The sequence below is a fragment of the Mauremys reevesii genome, linkage group 2 (genome assembly GCF_016161935.1).
Source record: "Mauremys reevesii isolate NIE-2019 linkage group 2, ASM1616193v1, whole genome shotgun sequence".
NCBI lineage: Eukaryota > Metazoa > Chordata > Testudines > Geoemydidae > Mauremys > Mauremys reevesii.
The window spans coordinates 229378820-229396402 of NC_052624.1; the positions used below are offsets into that span (position 1 = coordinate 229378820).

Below are 17583 nucleotides of genomic sequence, written 5' to 3' on the forward strand. Positions count from 1 at the left end.
AGACCTACCCATTTCAATCACAACTGTATCTAAGCAGCACATGAGTAATTGGTGGGTAAATTCCAAAAACTTGCCAAAAATTCACCCTGGGGTCAAAGAAGTTCAGTAATTCAAAATTTCTCCATATATGCCTCCCGAAGTCATTCCGTCTCTATTGATGTGTGTAATCCAATGCCTATGTGTTCACAGTTCTGGGTTTAATAAGTGTGGGGCCCTCCAGAGCAACTTGGAACTCCTATTCCCTTTAACACTACTTTGTTGTGTCCAGAACACGTTATCTACCTGGGTGATTGAACAGAGATCCTACATAATTGAAAACACCTTCCTAGTGCTATTTATTTAAAACAGCTAATAGGCTTGCCTGGGGCATATGAACACATAAGCCTTTGGGGAAAGACATCAGCATCAACCTCAGCTGTGATTTCACATCTGCTGTTTCCTAAGGCAGTTTAGGGTTATTGAGAGGCTGAAGCTAAAACTCTTCCAGTCAAATCACAGCCAAGATCCCTTTATGGTGTATATCCACTCTTTCCTTTATAAGCAAATTAATTCAGACCATAACAAATTAAACATTGTCTTCTGACACTTATTTTGTATAATGAATGTTCGTATGATGCCATACCAAATTCCATTCTTCTAATGTTGGAACATTCTGACATTTCCACCTTCCTAGACTGGCAGGGCAATGGTAAGTCTTTCTGAAAAAATGGGGTTTGTATCCTGCCAGTTTGAAAAATCATGTAAGAGGAATACTTGCAGCAGGGTAGATATTTTTATTCCTAATAACACCAAATCAATCATCTTTGACTAGAGTATTTTGATTTTTGGACATAATCTAATTATATGTGGAAAGCACACAGTCACATCTCATTTAACCCACATCTAAGTCGATAAGATGGAGTTTAATAAGTCCTATGTAATATTTTAAAATAAGTTAACTTCATGTTTTTCTTTGCTAATCTGGTAATGAAGTCTGAAATCTGGAACAAGTGTCACTTAAAGTTGCAGAGTTGTAGCCGTGTTAGTCTGTATCAGCAAAAACAAGGAGTCTTTATGGCACCTTAGAGCACGAAAGCTTATGCCCAAATAAATGTGTTAGTCTCTAAGGTGCCACAAGGGCTCCTTGTTATTTTTACTTAAAGTTGCATTTCATTTGATCTCCCATTGTGCCCTCAGAGATAGGCATGCTGACAGTGGGTGAGAGATTACTAGTAATAAGAACTATGCAAATAATGGATTTTTGGGGCAGGTGCAAACAAAATTTTTTTAGTAGTTTGGGTCAACTGTAAATGATATTTACTTGAATTTTTGGTGAATTGAAAAAGTGAAAAGAATTTCATTTTAATTTTGACTGTTTTATATTTTTGAACTTTTCTAATTGAGGGAAATTTCAAAACAAAAAGTTATTTCAACCTGAAAGATTGAAATGTTTCATTTTAAAGAATGTCAGAATGAAACATTCTGCTTTTATCAGGCTGGTTTTTTTATTCTGGTTTTTGTTTGGTTGGTTGGCTGGTTTGGTTGGGCAGTTTTGGCTGAGCTGAATTCAGGAAATGTTTCGGTGTCACTGAATCTGTACTTTCCACCAATTCTTTAAAAATTGTGCATGGTATGACCCAATTAGCAGAGGGTTTTACAGGGATCCCCTGGGTTGGAGATCTGCACTGAAGGATGGCATGTGGGATCTCCACTGAGAGCCACTAGCCCACTGGTCATCATAATCATTGCAATATATATATATATATATATGGATAATATTTAAGGTGTTATGTATTTGTATTGAAAATTATCTTCTTAAGGTCTTGAAATTAAGGCAGGTCACCAGGAAGTGACCTATCTCAGAATTGTTCTTTTCAGACAGGAGGTAACAGATGCCTGTCTCCCTGTCTGGCCATTTGGGTATTGTATTCCCCACACTGTATACCTATTTGCATACTAAGGCAGTTGCAGAATGAGAGATTGTGATATCTGCAATAAAGGAAATCTACAAGATGAAATGAATAGCAGGTTGGGATTCGTATATCTTGGGAGGTAAACATAATGGATGCTTCACCTAGAAGGCAAGCTGACAACGTGTCTGTCTCATGAAACAGTTACAGTCAATCTGGCTGTAAAGGATGGTCACACAACCTGGCTGTAAAGCGATTTTGGGTGAGCAACATCCCTGTAAGACATAATTCTCTAGTTAATTAAGTCTAGGTCCTAGACTGTGTCTTTATGGTTTTATTTCATATGTAATATTTGTTTCCAATAATTCCACTTGCTACTACTTTAATACCCATGCTTTGTTAAATAGACATATTGGATTTCACAATAAACATATCAAAGTGCTGTGAATTAAATGGATCTGAGGTGGAACTGGTAAACTGGGATGTGCTGTTTCTTTGGAGGCAGCGAATCTCTGAATGCTGCAAGTGTCCAGGAGCTGGATACTCCAGGGAGACACTTGGAGGGCTTGAGGATAGAGGTGTGCCAATCACTAACCTGTTGAGTGACTGAGGCCTAGAGGGGAGTGCATGTGTTATCTATGGGGGAAGTTGGGGAGCAGACCCACAGCAGGTACAGACCAGGCTTCCAATACTAAGGGCAAATGGTAGCAAAGAACCTCAGAACCCTCGGCACCGCTAAGAAGTGGCACATCCAGCTCTAGTATTAAGGAATAAGCTTTAGAGAGTGTGTGGGACATCAGCAAAGCCTTTTGCTTACATGGTGCACTCCTTCAACTATGCAACTCAAATAGGCCTTCTAACAATGTGTGTCTGTTACTTTGCTGCTGCTAAAGCAAATCCACTTTAAAATCCTTCAAATGTGTCCATCGCACCAGAAACCCGCTGAGATGTGGTTAGTTCCTGCCCACATTAAAATAGTGGGAGCGGTGCCAGTCACATCAATGGGCGAAAGACTAGAAGCCACTGAAATAGATTCCTGCATTCTCTGTCTCTCCATTAGAACAATATTCTATCAGTTTCTTTTTTTGTATTATACCAAGTGGTAAATCTATGTAAAAATCTAGTAATTCTTCCAGCATTTTTAATAGGCTTCTGTTCAAATGTCCCTAAGGTATTTTCACATAGGATGATTCAACTCCTCCAGGGACAGAATTAAACTTGTTTTGGTAGGTAGCAATGTCCTTCAGCAATTCCACACTGCTGCTATATTGAGGGATTAGCCACAGTCTTGCTGAGAGCCATCATTTCAGGGTGACCCTGTGCCACAAAGTAAAGTTCTTAATCTGATAGTCCCAATGCTCCCTTTGCTTGATGAGCTTGGAGGTCATCATTCTTGGTTGTTTATTAAATGCCACCTGAAAGTTTTAATTATTCTATCTATGTAAGCTAATTTGGTGGCATTTATTTTCCTAGGGAGAACATGGAAAATATATTAATTATGAGGTGACTTTTTTTCATTATGAATATCTGACCCCCACACCTGCCATATTGAAAGATGAGTTTATCCAGTTCATATATGAATTTTCCAGTTGAGGCGGATACCCAGAGCCAGCTTTAGCATTTTTGACTGTTCCTGGGAATCAGTAATTGGTTTCCACCTTTGCCCCCAGTGTAACTATATCCTGTCTACCACGGGATTTCGGGAGAGGTAGGGAGCTGATTCTTTGGTATAGACCTGAAATTTAAAGTGACTCATTTTACATAAGATGAGCAGGCATGCCAGGGGCATCTTTAGGTCCCTTCACCCACCCACCCTGCCCCGAACTGTTTGCTGAGGTTTCTTGTTTCTCTCAGCACAGGTGGCCATTTTCTATAAGTTTATGTTTCAATGGTATCCTCACAGGGAAAAAATAGGGAACTTATTTTTCAAATGGAAGCTGAGATTATGCTTTTTTTTGCCTAGTTCATCCAAGCCTGAGTATCACAAGGCTGAAAAAAAAATCTATGAAAATGGCCAGAAATGTCTTTTGTTTCACTATCCACTCAAATTGTTACACTGCTGATGTAGTACTGGCAGAATAGTCAGAAAGCAGTAACCCACTATTGTCCGTTTGTTTTGTGCAAGGGGAATATTTATGGGAAAACAGAAATTAAGTCAAGTTCATCATACAATCTGTGTAAAAAGGCCTAATTCCTTTTGTGTGTGGGAGAAATTATTGAAACATTATTGTGCTCAAATATCCTATAACATCTGAGGAAGAAGAATCCATTTTGACAGTAATAGTGACAGTATAAATTCCACTTTTCACTAAAAGGCGGGTATTCTTTTTTCTACATTACTTTAGGGTACTGATATTACACAGCTTTGTTTCTGTGTTCCCAAACATTTCATTTTCATAAGTTTTAAGGACACTAACAAAAAATATTTAAAAATTAAGAATTTTCCCTTAATATTTATATTTGCTTGAAGCTGAAACTGTTTCTTTAGTAAAATATTCCCTTTTATTATACGTATTTGTTGGTTTGTATTTAATAATGATTGGAATGCTGATGTATTTTAGAGGGTTTTTTTTTTAAAGTGAGAACAAACAAAACTGCAGGAAATTTTGCAAACAGATAAAATAAAGATATTTAATCTCCCAATTTCAACAGTGTCTCTGTAATATATTTTTGTATGAGAAGCTGAGAAATTAGTTTTGTGATACAACCTAGCACAGAAACAAAACAAGCAGCCCCTTTTGACCCTTTTTGAAAAGGTGATTGTATAATTCTAGTGATGACAGCCAGCAGCATTCTTTGATTTATAGCAGAGCAACTTTCATTTAATATTCACCACATGGCAATTTTCACCACCTACATTGTTTGAGACCCATGTCAGTCACACACAAAGCAGTGAACCGTATTCCCAAGCAATTCCACTAAGACAGAGGATGCTGCAGTGTGGCATGATGATTGATAGCACAAAACACTGATAATTAGATCTCTTTGAGTTCTTTATAACTGGGCTCTGGGCTTTTCAACCTCATCCCATTACTCTGATGCTATTGAATTATAAAATGCATTAGCTTGTTTTCAAATGGTGTATTTGAAAGATGTGGTGACAAAAAGTCATCATGGAGCAAACTTTCATGATACAACCTGAATCCTTAGTTTAAATGATACTCCTTCATTAAACAATTGGTTTTAATTTGCACTAAGGAAATATTTTAGAAGTGATTTTGAGTCCTTAATCCCATATCTTAGCCTTCAAAGACAATATCTCATATTTTCTGAAACTGGAGATATTGTTTTCCCTAATCTTTGCTCTTTACTTTTTTATTTATATAATCATAAATCATATGCTGCTTAGTGGAATAAAAATAACGCATCAACACTTGACTAGAATTTCAGGATGCTGGGTCTTATTCTGATGTATTTTAAACAAATGTATTACTGGAATGTATTGAATTCAACAAATTGTCGTGTGTGTGTGAGTGCAGCACCACCTCTGCTGACAGGATTAAGAGCCTGAAGATCTCTGTGCAAGCTTATGAGCTTCTCTTTCACTAATAGAAGTTGGTCTAATAAAAGATATTATCTCACCCACCTTGTCTCTCTGATATCCTAGGACCAATATGGCTACAGCAACACTGCAACCAAGAATTAAGAACAGTTTTATTGACCGACAGATGCTGTAGGACAGATTTTGCCACCATTACACTTGCTGAGTAGTACTTTACTCAGTGAATAGTCCCCCAGTCTGGCTACATACTTCTAACAGCTAATTGCATTTCTTCTGTAGCTCAGGCAATAGGGGGACTTATTCTTTTGGAGCAATAGCTTCTGACTTCTATCCCAGCTGCTGCTATGAAATTAAGTGGCCATTGTGGCCAGCAGAGTGATGATTACACACATATTTATTACAAAATACATTTGTTAGTCTCTAAGGCGCCACAAGGATTCCTTGTTGTTTTTGCTAATACAGACTAACACAGCTACCACTCTGAAACCTGTTACATTTATTACAGTATTTTTAGTAGCGTGTATGTCAGTAGAACAAGAAAATTAGTCTTCTCCATATTTTCCACTCTTCCCCAGCAGCAAAGAGAGAGAGAAATGTTCATTTTCTACTGTAAACTTGCAAATTCTGGGCCAGGTCCTGCTCCCTTTGAAATCTATGACAAACTTCCATGGACTTTTTCCTGGGAGTTGGATCCGGAGCGTTCTGATCTTAGAAACGCCCCTAGAAATACCAACTAGAATTAGATGATAAAAGGGAGCTAGAAACATATGACCTCTTGAGGTTTCCTCCAACCCTAATCTTCTATGATTCTATGATATTTTCTTTAACAGTTGTGAAAATAGAGGGCAGAGATAGCTAAATTGCAAGAGAACACTTGCTAGGAAAGACAAAGGTAATGACAACCACGGAGTGTGGAACTGGATTGCAATAGTATCTTTTTGCAAAAGTACATATTTGTCTCAATCTGCCACGTGAATCGCTAGTCAGTAAAAAGTTGCCTGAACTTTACTGTATTTCAGTGGCTCTCTCTGGTCAAATATTTTGGGTAAAATTAAATAGTTATTCAAAACAGGATCATTCTGCTCCTCCTTTACTTCTGCTCTTCCAAACAGCAATTATAACGGCACACAGTGAGCCAGGCTCAGCATGCCAAACTACCTTTTAAATCTAGTGAAGCCACAAAAGGTTTGGCAGTTGGTTTTGGATGAACATCCATTCATGATGACGCTTATCAGATCTATCCAACTTCTAGAAGTCCCTACCAAATATCGCTATTCAGCTATGTTAAATACATATAATCCTCCACCAATAGGCCATCCCTCCAACAGCGCCTTTGGTTCCTACCTTGTGGCATATTCTTGAGAATTTTCTGTTGACACTCGTAGATGTTAATCCATCTTCTGATGTTAGATGGTTTCACAGCTATCTCGTTTCCCCCCCCATTAAATATTTCCTTGTTTTTTGTCAACTGTTTGTGTATCTATTTATCTGTTCTTTGATTGATGACATGTATTAATGCATGATGGTTCTCACTAACATTATTCATGGATTATATACAGACAGTTCTTTATAGTGTAAAATTTTCAAAAGTGTATGGTTACACCGCAATGAGAGATCCACAGCACGGCTGCAGCTGGCCTGGGTCAGCTGACTTGGGCTTGCAGGGCGTGAGCTGCGGGGCTATAACATTTCATTGTAGACATTCAGGCTCAGGCTGGAGCCTGGGGTCCAGACCTTTCCCCTCCCATGGGGTCTCAGAGCTCAATCTCTGGCCTGTGTCCAAATGTCTACACTACAGTTTCATAGCAGTGCAAACCTGAGTCAGCTGACCAGGGCCAGCTGCAGGTCTTTTATTGCATTGTAGACATACCCCCAGTCACTTAGAAGTCCCATTGAACGGACAAAGTCTATGGACTTTGGGTCAATTTTTTAAAGGTATTTAAAAACCTAAAGATGCAGATCAGAGCCCAGTGGGAGTTTCAAAAATCTGGTCTTGAGGCTCCTCAATCTCCTATGCTCTTTTTAAAAAATTTACCCATAGTTTGCTTCACATTACTGTAGTTTCTGTTGAGTCTCCAAGGTATTCTGATTATACTATTGGTGTCTGGCATACAGAGTCCATTTCTTTTGTCACATTCTGTATTGATAAGATAGTATTAAAATAAAATTAGGTGCACACAGTCCCAGATCCTCAGCTGATGTAAATCCATGTATTTCCATTGAAGTCAACTACAGCAATTTACTCAGGCTGAAAATCTGGCCCCTGATTTAGGTAGGTTTTCCAGTTAACAAAAATAATGCAGGAAAATGTAAGTTTTCCATAGGAGAATTCTAATAGAAATTCCTTATCCATGCCTGTTCCACTAGCTAATGTAGTACTCTTTCGGACAAGCAATAACTTACTCTTTGAGAGAGGGCCCCATATTCTGTTTTTATATCTCACAGGCCAAGTAAGTATGAAAAGGCTGCCAAATCTGCCTACATAAATCTCAAAAACAAGCAGACGTCAGCTGAGGTGAAAATCAAGCTTTTGTGGCCCCAGAGGTAAACAATGACCTAGGTGAACCTGAATTTATGTATCATAAACTGTGAGCACTATAGCATTAAAGTAACTAGTTTTCTCTTTCTGTCCGTTGACTGGGTCATCTGCACTTAGGGTCACTTGTTCTATCTGCTTAGATAGAAATATAGCCAACATTTCAGTTGATAAGAGAGGAAATGGTAAATTACATAAAAGGATAGTTCTTAGAGTGAAAGGATGAGGAATCTGTAACACTCTGGGTGAAGTCCTGGCTCCACTGGAATCATTGAGAGTTTTGCTACTGACTTCCAAGGGGACAGAATTTCACCCCCTATTTTTTCCAGCCTCTGGTAAAAGACTGGTAACAATCAGAAAGAAGAAACCATGCTTGGGTGCAGTGAATATTGGCTACAATACTGTCTTTCAAAATGGAGAAGAAAAGTGGTAATATCATCGTCAGCCATTATGCTTTTGCTGTTAGGCATAATACTTTAAGTTTAATAATTATTGTCTTTGTAGCTATTAAAATGATAGCAACATTATTGTGGCATCTCTTTTCAGAAGATTAAAACATCTGGATCCTTTTTATTTTAAAAATCTGTAAGCTGAGCATCTGAAATCAGGTAGCTTTAATTATTCCAAGTATTTTAGGGAAAATATATAGACTTGCCAAGGTTGTTTGAATCTCGTTGAGACAGAAATGAATGCAAAAGTTACTTTACCTGACTGATAATTAAATGAATAATTTCTCTGGGTTTTTTAGCTGTAAAAATCTCTCCGTGGGTTGAAAGATTAGCTAAAAGGGTCTCTGGATAGTCTTCAGGCTTTTTAAACTAATGCCATCAGTTTTGAATAAATTTTGGACTAACACAATCTTTTACCTACGGTCTAAAAGATTGAAATGCAGCTCCCACTGCCTGTGCTTGTAGGAGGTCAGGGAAATCCCCAATGTCCTTCTGATACAGGTGCCCTTACCAGGTCACTTTCAAGGGGCTTTATACAGTGGTGACTAAGTTTAATGAAGTGAAGCTATTTAGTATTGCCTTATGGTCCTGTCCTTCCACTTTTTGTAGTGCTGTAAGAGTAAACTGCTCTTGTCAAAGGGAGTCCCCAAATAGGATGACTTTTTGAGATAAAAACCATCAAAAGGCACAAGGAAATCACTACTCAGAATCGGTACAAGCATTCCATGTCAATTTCAAATTTATGTTGTTTGATACAGCATGGCCAGAGGGCAGCAGGAGAGTGTTAGCAGGGAGCCTTATTCCCTGCAAGGGGTGAAAGGTTTGCTATAGATTAACTAGAGCACCTGAAGCCAATTAGAGCACCTGAAGCCAATTAGAGTACCAGCAGTGAGTCACATGATATAAACCCCCCTGCTTCAGGTCAGACAGTGTGGGTTGTTGGAGCAGGAAGGTTTGGTTGGAGCAGAGAGTGGTTTGAAGAGAGACAAAAGGAAAGTTTGGAAGAGTGCTGCAGTGGGCTGAGAAGTCCAAAAACCCTAGGTAAGGGGCACCTAGCTTGTGCAGAAGGAAGGCAAGAAGCCCCTCCACAAGCTGAAGGGCAGGAGAGGGAAGTAACCCAGGGGAAGGAACCACCAGTACAAGTAGTTCGCCACTAACATCAGGGCCCCTGGGTTGGGACCTGGAGAAGAGGGCGGACCCAGGTCCCTCCCTCTCCACTCCACTACTCAAGGACACTAGTGGGGTAATTAAAAATACTGGTTCAGAGGCAAGCAATGGCTCCCTGAACCTTCCCCAAAGAAGAGAAAGCATAACAGTACCGGCAAATTGCCACAGTTGCTATGTGTCAATGAGCAGCTAACCAGAGCTCACGCCTTGTGCTCAAATGCCATAGACAGTTGTGATAGAGTGGTCAGCTGGGTCACTTCTTATTGTGCTGGTTATTACTGTTACTCATTTTGGGTATATCTCAAAGGTTCAGGTTTTTGATGTAAAGAGTTTCTTTGCTGTGTTTGTTTTTGTGATTCTGCAAAGTCAAATGAATCATGTTGTTGTTTTTAACTTCAATAAAAAAGGCATGAATTCTACATCCTCACCTTCATTACTCATTGCGACCTGCTTCATTAACCTTTTGCCATTTCATAGCCACTAAGTACTATGGCTAGTACTTAGTGGCTATTAAAACTCCCATTTACTTATATGGAGCCAGGATTTCAGCCTATGTTTCAATTCATGGTCTGTTATGTAAGAGTGCTCTCGTGACACAATCCTGTATTTTTAAGGCTATGGACATTTAAAAAAATGCTTAAATGTAGAATAGATGCACAAGTTCACCTTGTAATGGATGTATTATGGATACAAAATTATTATTGTGCTCGTAAACATATATTTTCATCTGTCTCTGCTGGATACATCTGTGGTTATTGGCAGAGGAATTGTTGGGCCAGATTTTGCTGTCATATCCGCACTGTGTGTCTGAGATTTGTTTTAATTTATCTATGGTTCTTAAATTAACCTTCTCGCATATGGTACTATCTCTGTGAAACCCCCACCTGCCAAACATGCTGCTTCTCAGATCTGCATGCTCAGCTATATACTTCCAAGCACAGAATTCCCATTGGAGTGAATGGGAGGTCAACATGAGGAGTGAGGATTGTATGTATGTCCCACTATTTGCATTCTTGAAAGGATTGTGTTGGATTCTGTGGGAGGATAAGGGGGAAAAGAGAGTAAGAATTAGTCAAAGGCTTAAATTCCTGCTAGTCTAACGTGTTTACAAAATGGAACTAGAACCTCTATTTGATGTTTCATGTCCTAATGTTGTAAGGCTTATTTCTGGTTGGGTTTGAGTTCATAAGCTCTTTCTTTTATTGTACATTTGCTGGTATTAAAAGTCCATGATAGATGCCTCAATTGTAACTGGTCTCTCTCCTTTCCTTTAGATGTATAATCAGTTAGTGAGCTTCATGTAGCTGTTGCATTATATCACAGGAGGGGAAAAAGGCTGAACAAAGGCCTAGGTCATCTACAGAAAAAAACACACATGTACTGAAAGGTGTACACTACACAGGTTCAGTACACAGTTTCAAGAGATGTTTCTGTAGTAGTTACACCGGCAAAATGTAATATTCATTGACCCACAAGCTCACACTTCCAACTACAATGCACCATACTGCGATCAGTGGTGCTGGAACAATTTGTACAGTGGGGGTGCTGAGAGCTATTGAACCAAACTATAAAGCCTGTATATGATGGAAATCACTTCAAGCCAGAGAGTGCTGCCACACCCCGAGTTACCCTAGTTCCAGGACCTATTATGACTGTGATGAGCTAGCATTAGTAAAAGTGACTGTTAATGTAGAACATACAACCAAAGAGGCTGTATTAAGATCTGACTATGGTGTTTTGTTATGGTCTATGATCCCTTGTGTGTCTACAGCAGAAGCATTCCTTTGTTTCCATGTTTTTATGTCAGCTGATTGAAGAGGCTGTACGGGGCTAAATCTCACTTTGGGGCAAAGGTTTATCTCCAATACACACTGAAAACAAGAAAAAGTTAGAAATGACTTACTTTGCATAAGGCACACTTGAGGAATGTCTCCTGAGCCAAGCTTTGCTACCTTCATTTCTCCTTGTAATTGGGAATTTAATAGAACATCGTTTTAGCTAGCTCAGTGATGCAGTATCTGCCCTTTTTGTTCTTTTACGATTTTGACTCAGTCTACAAGTGGTTACCACTACAAAATCAGGGCTCCATTGCAGCCAATGGGAAAATTCCCATTGACTTGAGTAGAACCAGGATTTCACCATCAGTAGTTTACCAAACACGATAAGTGAAGTAGTGCAGTATTTCCCTGTATTTAGAATAGGAAATAAGTGTGTTAACGGACGGTAAATGTTAACTTTGTACTGGTGATAACATTCTGTATTTTCTCAACATACCTAGTAGTTTTTTATTTGTCTGGAGTATTCTGGATTCTCAGTGGGTTTTGGTACTATACAAGTGATCTCCACAATGAGTACCAGATGTATTGTACTACAGGTGTTGGACACACAGGGACTTTCATCCTCTGTGTGTCACAAATTTCTATGCAAAAGTGATCTTATTTGTACTAATATTACATTATTTAAATAATAGCATTTATAAATATCAATTTTAGTAACTACCGTATATGCTCGTTCATAAGCTGAATATTTTTGGTAAAAAAAGTGACGCATCAAAGAGCGGTGGTCGGCTTATAAATGGGTCTACACCAAAATTTGATGATTTTAAACTTTATGGAATCATTGAATTGAATATCTAATACAGGGATCGGCCTCTTTTGGCATGCGGCCCGACAGGGTAAGCACCCTGGCAGGCCAGGCCGGTTTGTTTATCTGCTGCATCTGCAGGTTCGGCCGATTGCAGCTACCACTGGCCGCGGTTCGCTGCTCCAGGTGGCAGGAAGCAGCAGCCAGCACATCCCTCTGCCCGCGCCACTTCCCGCAGCCTCCATTGGCCTGGAGTGGCAAACTGTGGCCAGTTGGAGCCATGATTGGCCGAACCCATGGACGCGGCAGGTAAACAAACCGGCCTGGCCAACCAGGGGCTTACCCTGGCAGGCCACGTGCCAAAGGTTGCCGATCCCTGATCTAATACATTGTCATTTTGTTTACTTGAAGTGTCTGCAGGCATGGAGCCCCTCAGCTCCCTGTGGCCATGGTTTGCCGTTCCCAGCCAATCGGAGCTGCAGGAAGTGGCATGCCATTGGCTGGGAACAGTGAACCGTGGCCACAGGGAGCTGAGGGGCTCCATGCCTGCAGACCCTCCAAGTAAACAAAACATCCCGACCCACCAGCGGCTTACCCTGATGGGCCGGGAGCCAGAGTTTTCGAACCCCTGAAATATAGGGTCAGCTCATGAAAGGGTCATACACTTTTTGCTATTTTTACCTATCCATTTTGGGGGGGGTCGGCTTATAGACAAACGGGCTAATGAACGAATATATGCAGTAGTTTAGCAACTTCTAAATAAGTGCTACATACAGTATGTTAGACATTTGGAGCTTGATCCTATGTGATTGCAGCCAGTGGGAATTATGCCACTGAAGTCAATAGGAGCAGGATCTTTGGTTGTGATTTTCATACAATGACATCCATGCCTATTTTTTCATATGTATCTGCTTGCCTACTATTTCACATATGTTTAGTGTCTATGCACACACCTCTCTGTTTTGTGCAGATACATGGTAAGTTTCTGTGGAAAAAGGAAATGTATTAATTTGCAACTACATTTTAAAAATAAATAGTGCTGCGTATGGAGCATGCATTGTTTGACCTGTTGATTTTAAATTCTTTCTGGCAGTTGTATCCAGGCCTAGCTATCTTTCATGGTGCCTCATATCAGTTCAAATTTTAACTCCATAAGATCATCTTTGTGTGGCTGGGTCATAAACGTGGAATCAGATGGAACACAGTCTGTGATATTACTTTTCTGCAATAACAATTGGGGATGAAGCTCAAGAGATGTACTGTATAAAAGTAGTTTAATGCGGCTCAGCACATCTTTTATCACTTGAAAAATTTCTCCTGTATTTATAAATTGTGAAAGCCCTGTGTAAACAAATGGTCAAATGCAAGCTTCTAAAGACACCACAGTGACTCTTTAAGCTATAACCAAAAGAGCCGAGAGTACCTCACAAGTTGCAGTTAGAGACGGGGCCTATTTTTCCTAGTGTTTTCTTTGATATAACTTACACTTTGGTTACTGGGAAGACATTATTTAACATCCCTCTCCAAATCCAACTTTAACCTGTCCATTTTACAATACTGTGCTTCAAATCCTTGTATTTTGACTCCTTGATTTAGTTAAATGCTAGACTGAATGGAACTCTGTTATAGTCAATATTTAGATTGTAATCCTATTTGTAAATATTTTGAAATACAGGTTAAATCAGCTGATCAAATAAATTGTTTGACACTGCTGTTTTTATTCCAACCAGAAAACAGTAAGTAAAGCTCACATGCAATGCGAATCTGAGACTGGAGATTCCTGCTTTGAGCTTCATTTGAGACATTTTTGCTATGCTTCATTGCTTCTTCTCCCCCCCCCCCCCCCCCAGAACGTCTTTTGGGTTAGATTTAGTGGCAGTCAATATCTAAATGCTGGCTTAATATGTTACCCACATTCTAACATGAATTCTAGCAACTTAACCATAAGGTGGGCCTACCTTTCTACCAATTTGCAGGAGATTTATGGACATAACTCCTATTACTGATAGTGGAATTTGCAAGTGTTAAATCATCACCACATCAGTGGAAGACTAGGCCACTAAAGTGTAGTTAAAACAAATGAATGTCAAAATTCCAGAGTATTTGTATTTTAAATCAGATTTTCTTCAAACTTCCCCCCCTTCGTTATCTAATCATAGTACTTACTATAGTACCCTACAGTAAGTCACTGACTTTCAGTGGCACTTGTATATTTCAGATCTGATTATAACAAATTACTCCTATAGAATATGCAGTGTTTTGCATTTTTCACGTTAAAACATTTAGGGATTTAATTATTATTAACTAACAGCAATGCTTGAATTATACATTGACAGGGCAGATTAGAAGATTATCTTAAAGCTGTGCCAACTAGAATTTGTGGCCTCTACAATATTGTTGACATAGAAACTATTAAAATAACTATATTATGAATAATTTTATTAAATATTTCTGAATAGTATTGTTCAATTCCCCATGGAACCAGACTGGATTATAGGAATAGTTCCTTTTTTTCATTGTCAATAGAATCCAACAGAGATCATGGTAGACTTTTAATGACCTCTTTTTGTAAAAACATCAAAAATACATCTACCCTAACTTGACAGCTAATTAAAAAAGGTTTATCTCTGGTCTCATGTGGACTTTGGTTATAAAATCACTTATATCAGCTTTGTTTGTACTTACACTGTATTATGAAACAATAAGGTTTAATAGTTCAGACACTTTTCCTGTGTGGAAACAAACTTCGTTCTCTCAGGGTATCAGAGCTGACGCGTTAGAAACACAAACCAGCCTTCAAGCTATACTGTTATTCCTCAGTTGTGATATTAATGCTAGCTTTTGCCAAATGAATGTTTAATGATCATAACAAAGCTATTGCTCATATTTAACTTACATTAAACAAGGTTTTGTATTTTTGGTCCTTGGATCCTCCCATTTCCACTGAGAGAAATTAGATACTCTGGACATGAGATATACTTTTTCCCACAGCTCTACATTTTAAGAATCACTAGTTTGTGCCTCCTTTTCTGTTCTTTTCAGTCTTGTCACAAGGTTGGGAAGTAGAATACTTAGGCCTTTGTCTACAATACCGGGGTAAGTCGACCCAAGTTACGCTACATAACTGGAGTTGACATGGTTTAGGTCAACTTAACGTAGTGTCTATACTGCATTGTGTTGATGGGAGACACTGTCCCGCCGACTTCCCTTACTCTTCACTAGACTCACTGCATCCATCTCAGCAGTGCCGATCTAGCCGTAGTATAGACAAGCCCTTAGCCTTGAGTGTGACTTAGAGTAGATTCAGAAAAGTGCTGAATACCTACTATTGTATGAGTTGGTGAGGGCTCTAAATTACATTGAGGAAATAAAGGGGAGTCAGCATCTCATGGCCATTAGTGGGCAAATAAACAATGTCTCATGAAGCCAATACTGACAATATTAATTTGTCAGCTCGGGCAGGTCTCTTCATAAATGACACTGCTAGTCCATCAAATCATCCTAATCCATACACAAGCCACATCAATATATTGTAGATGATGATGTGTTCAGGCCATTTAAGTTTCCAGACTCTACATTTATTCAAATAAGTTGTCATGCTGACTTATGTAATCTTCTCTAATGAGCAATTACTATAATAAGGATACAAATATTTGTGGTCTATAAATTATAAAGGCAATTTAGTTTTCTTTGTAAACACTCCAGAGCTATCATTTATGTCAGCTTTTGATCACAAATTATAGAAATTAGAGACTGAAAGAACCTAACAGGCATCTATACAATCACTCTGCCAGGGTAGGATTGTTTCCTATGGTATGTTTTTCAGCATACCTGCCTGCCTTTCAAAACAAAAGTGACTGTAATATAGTGTTCAAAACAAGTCAATTGATAAGGGTGTTCCTCAAAAATCCCTCCTCCTATTGGTCCTTTCTATCCCTACTACTTTCTCATCTATCATCCAATCTCTCTGTTAATTCCTTCTCTGGAACTGAGGCACACAGAACAGAACACAACATTCAGAAGCAGACCCACCAGCGCCGTGTACTATTACCTCCATGATATTATGCTTGTGAGAACGCAGCCCAATATTATGTTGACTTGTTTTGCTCCCATAATGCATTGCAATATATTAGTTTGCTGGCTATCATCACCCAAAATCTTATTTGCCTCTAACTTACAGGTTCTTTCCAGTCTTGTTTTGTATTTTTCCAGGTTGAATCTAATTTTGTTATTTCTTTCCCATGTTTGTAATTAGAGCTGGGCCAAGAGTCAGAATTTTGGTCCCACAAGCAATTCCACAATTTTGAATAAATTTTTTTATATTGTCCTGAACTGGGACAAAAGATCAAATTGGAGAATTGTTTGTAAAGCAAAATATGTTACAATATTTTGTTTTAACCTTATTGAAATGTTTCCTTTTGATAAGGTCAAAATATTTTGTTTATACTTTGTTTTGATTATCATATAGTATAGATCATATTTTTTGTTTCAACTTTTATAGTAAAGTATAATATACAAAATAACATATCAGCAAGTCAAAATGGCATTTCAATCTTATTGAATTAATGTTGATAAAACTGATGTTTCCACAAAACATTTCAATTTAATCTAATCAGCATTTTCTAATGGAAAACTGCTCAGTCAGAAAAGTTTGGACCAGCACTATTTGTAACCTCTTTAAATCTTTTTATATGATTTCTTTATTATAATTTAGTAACTTCAATTAATTTAATTGACATGATCCTTGTTTCCTCTTCCAGACTCAGAATGAAGATACTATAGTTCAGTTCAACTCTGAAAGATGATCACAAAAATTGTGAGGTTCCATGCTTGGTGTTTTCTCAGTGATTTCCATATCAAATGTGCTCAGTGTCCCAGTACAAAGGTGATTTTTCTAACTGCCAAGCTCAACCTCGGATATTTAAGTCTAGCACTGTTCTCTCTAGCCCATACATAATCACCAGTAATATAGATTCTTCAAGTCAAATACTGCTCTTAATTTACTTCAGTGGGATTGCACAGGTGTATTTTACCATATAATTTGAAAACAATTATTTGTGCAAATGGAGATTATGCAAAAAATAAATAACTCTAGTTTACTCTCCCAGGGTTGTGCTGCTTTTGCATGGTTTATAGCAACAAAGCATACTACTGTTTTTTACTCATAACAGCAAATATGAATCTGAATATACAACAGGAGCAGTTTGCTGAATGGAAAGGTGCTATTTTTACATAGTGACCTTTTACAATAGAACTGCAGTTTAAACAAGATTGGACCCAACACTGATCCAGGCAGCATCTTTTAAAGCAGAGGGGTCCTCACAGAGAATGTTCCACCAGATTCTCCCTTTCTTTTGTATTAGGGCATCTCCACCTGCTGATCTCAGCTGTGGCAGAATGGTTGTTTTTCTAGTAGGTAAGTTGCAAGCCATTAGGTGCTTTATGGGTCAAAACCAA

At 38.6% G+C, this 17583-nt stretch overlaps 1 protein-coding gene across 3 annotated transcripts in view; it reads left to right on the forward strand.

Moving 5' to 3' along the window:
- C2H8orf34 (chromosome 2 C8orf34 homolog) overlaps positions 1 to 17081 on the forward strand; it is a 292844-nt gene extending 275763 nt beyond the window's left edge. For all 3 annotated transcript variants that reach the window (XM_039522706.1, XM_039522711.1, XM_039522710.1), the window contains exon 14: positions 16887 to 17081. In XM_039522706.1, coding sequence (XP_039378640.1) covers positions 16887 to 16897 — 11 coding nt within the window. In that variant the 3' untranslated portion in view covers positions 16898 to 17081. The remainder of the gene's footprint in view (positions 1 to 16886) is intronic.
- Positions 17082 to 17583: the final 502 nt, after the last annotated feature.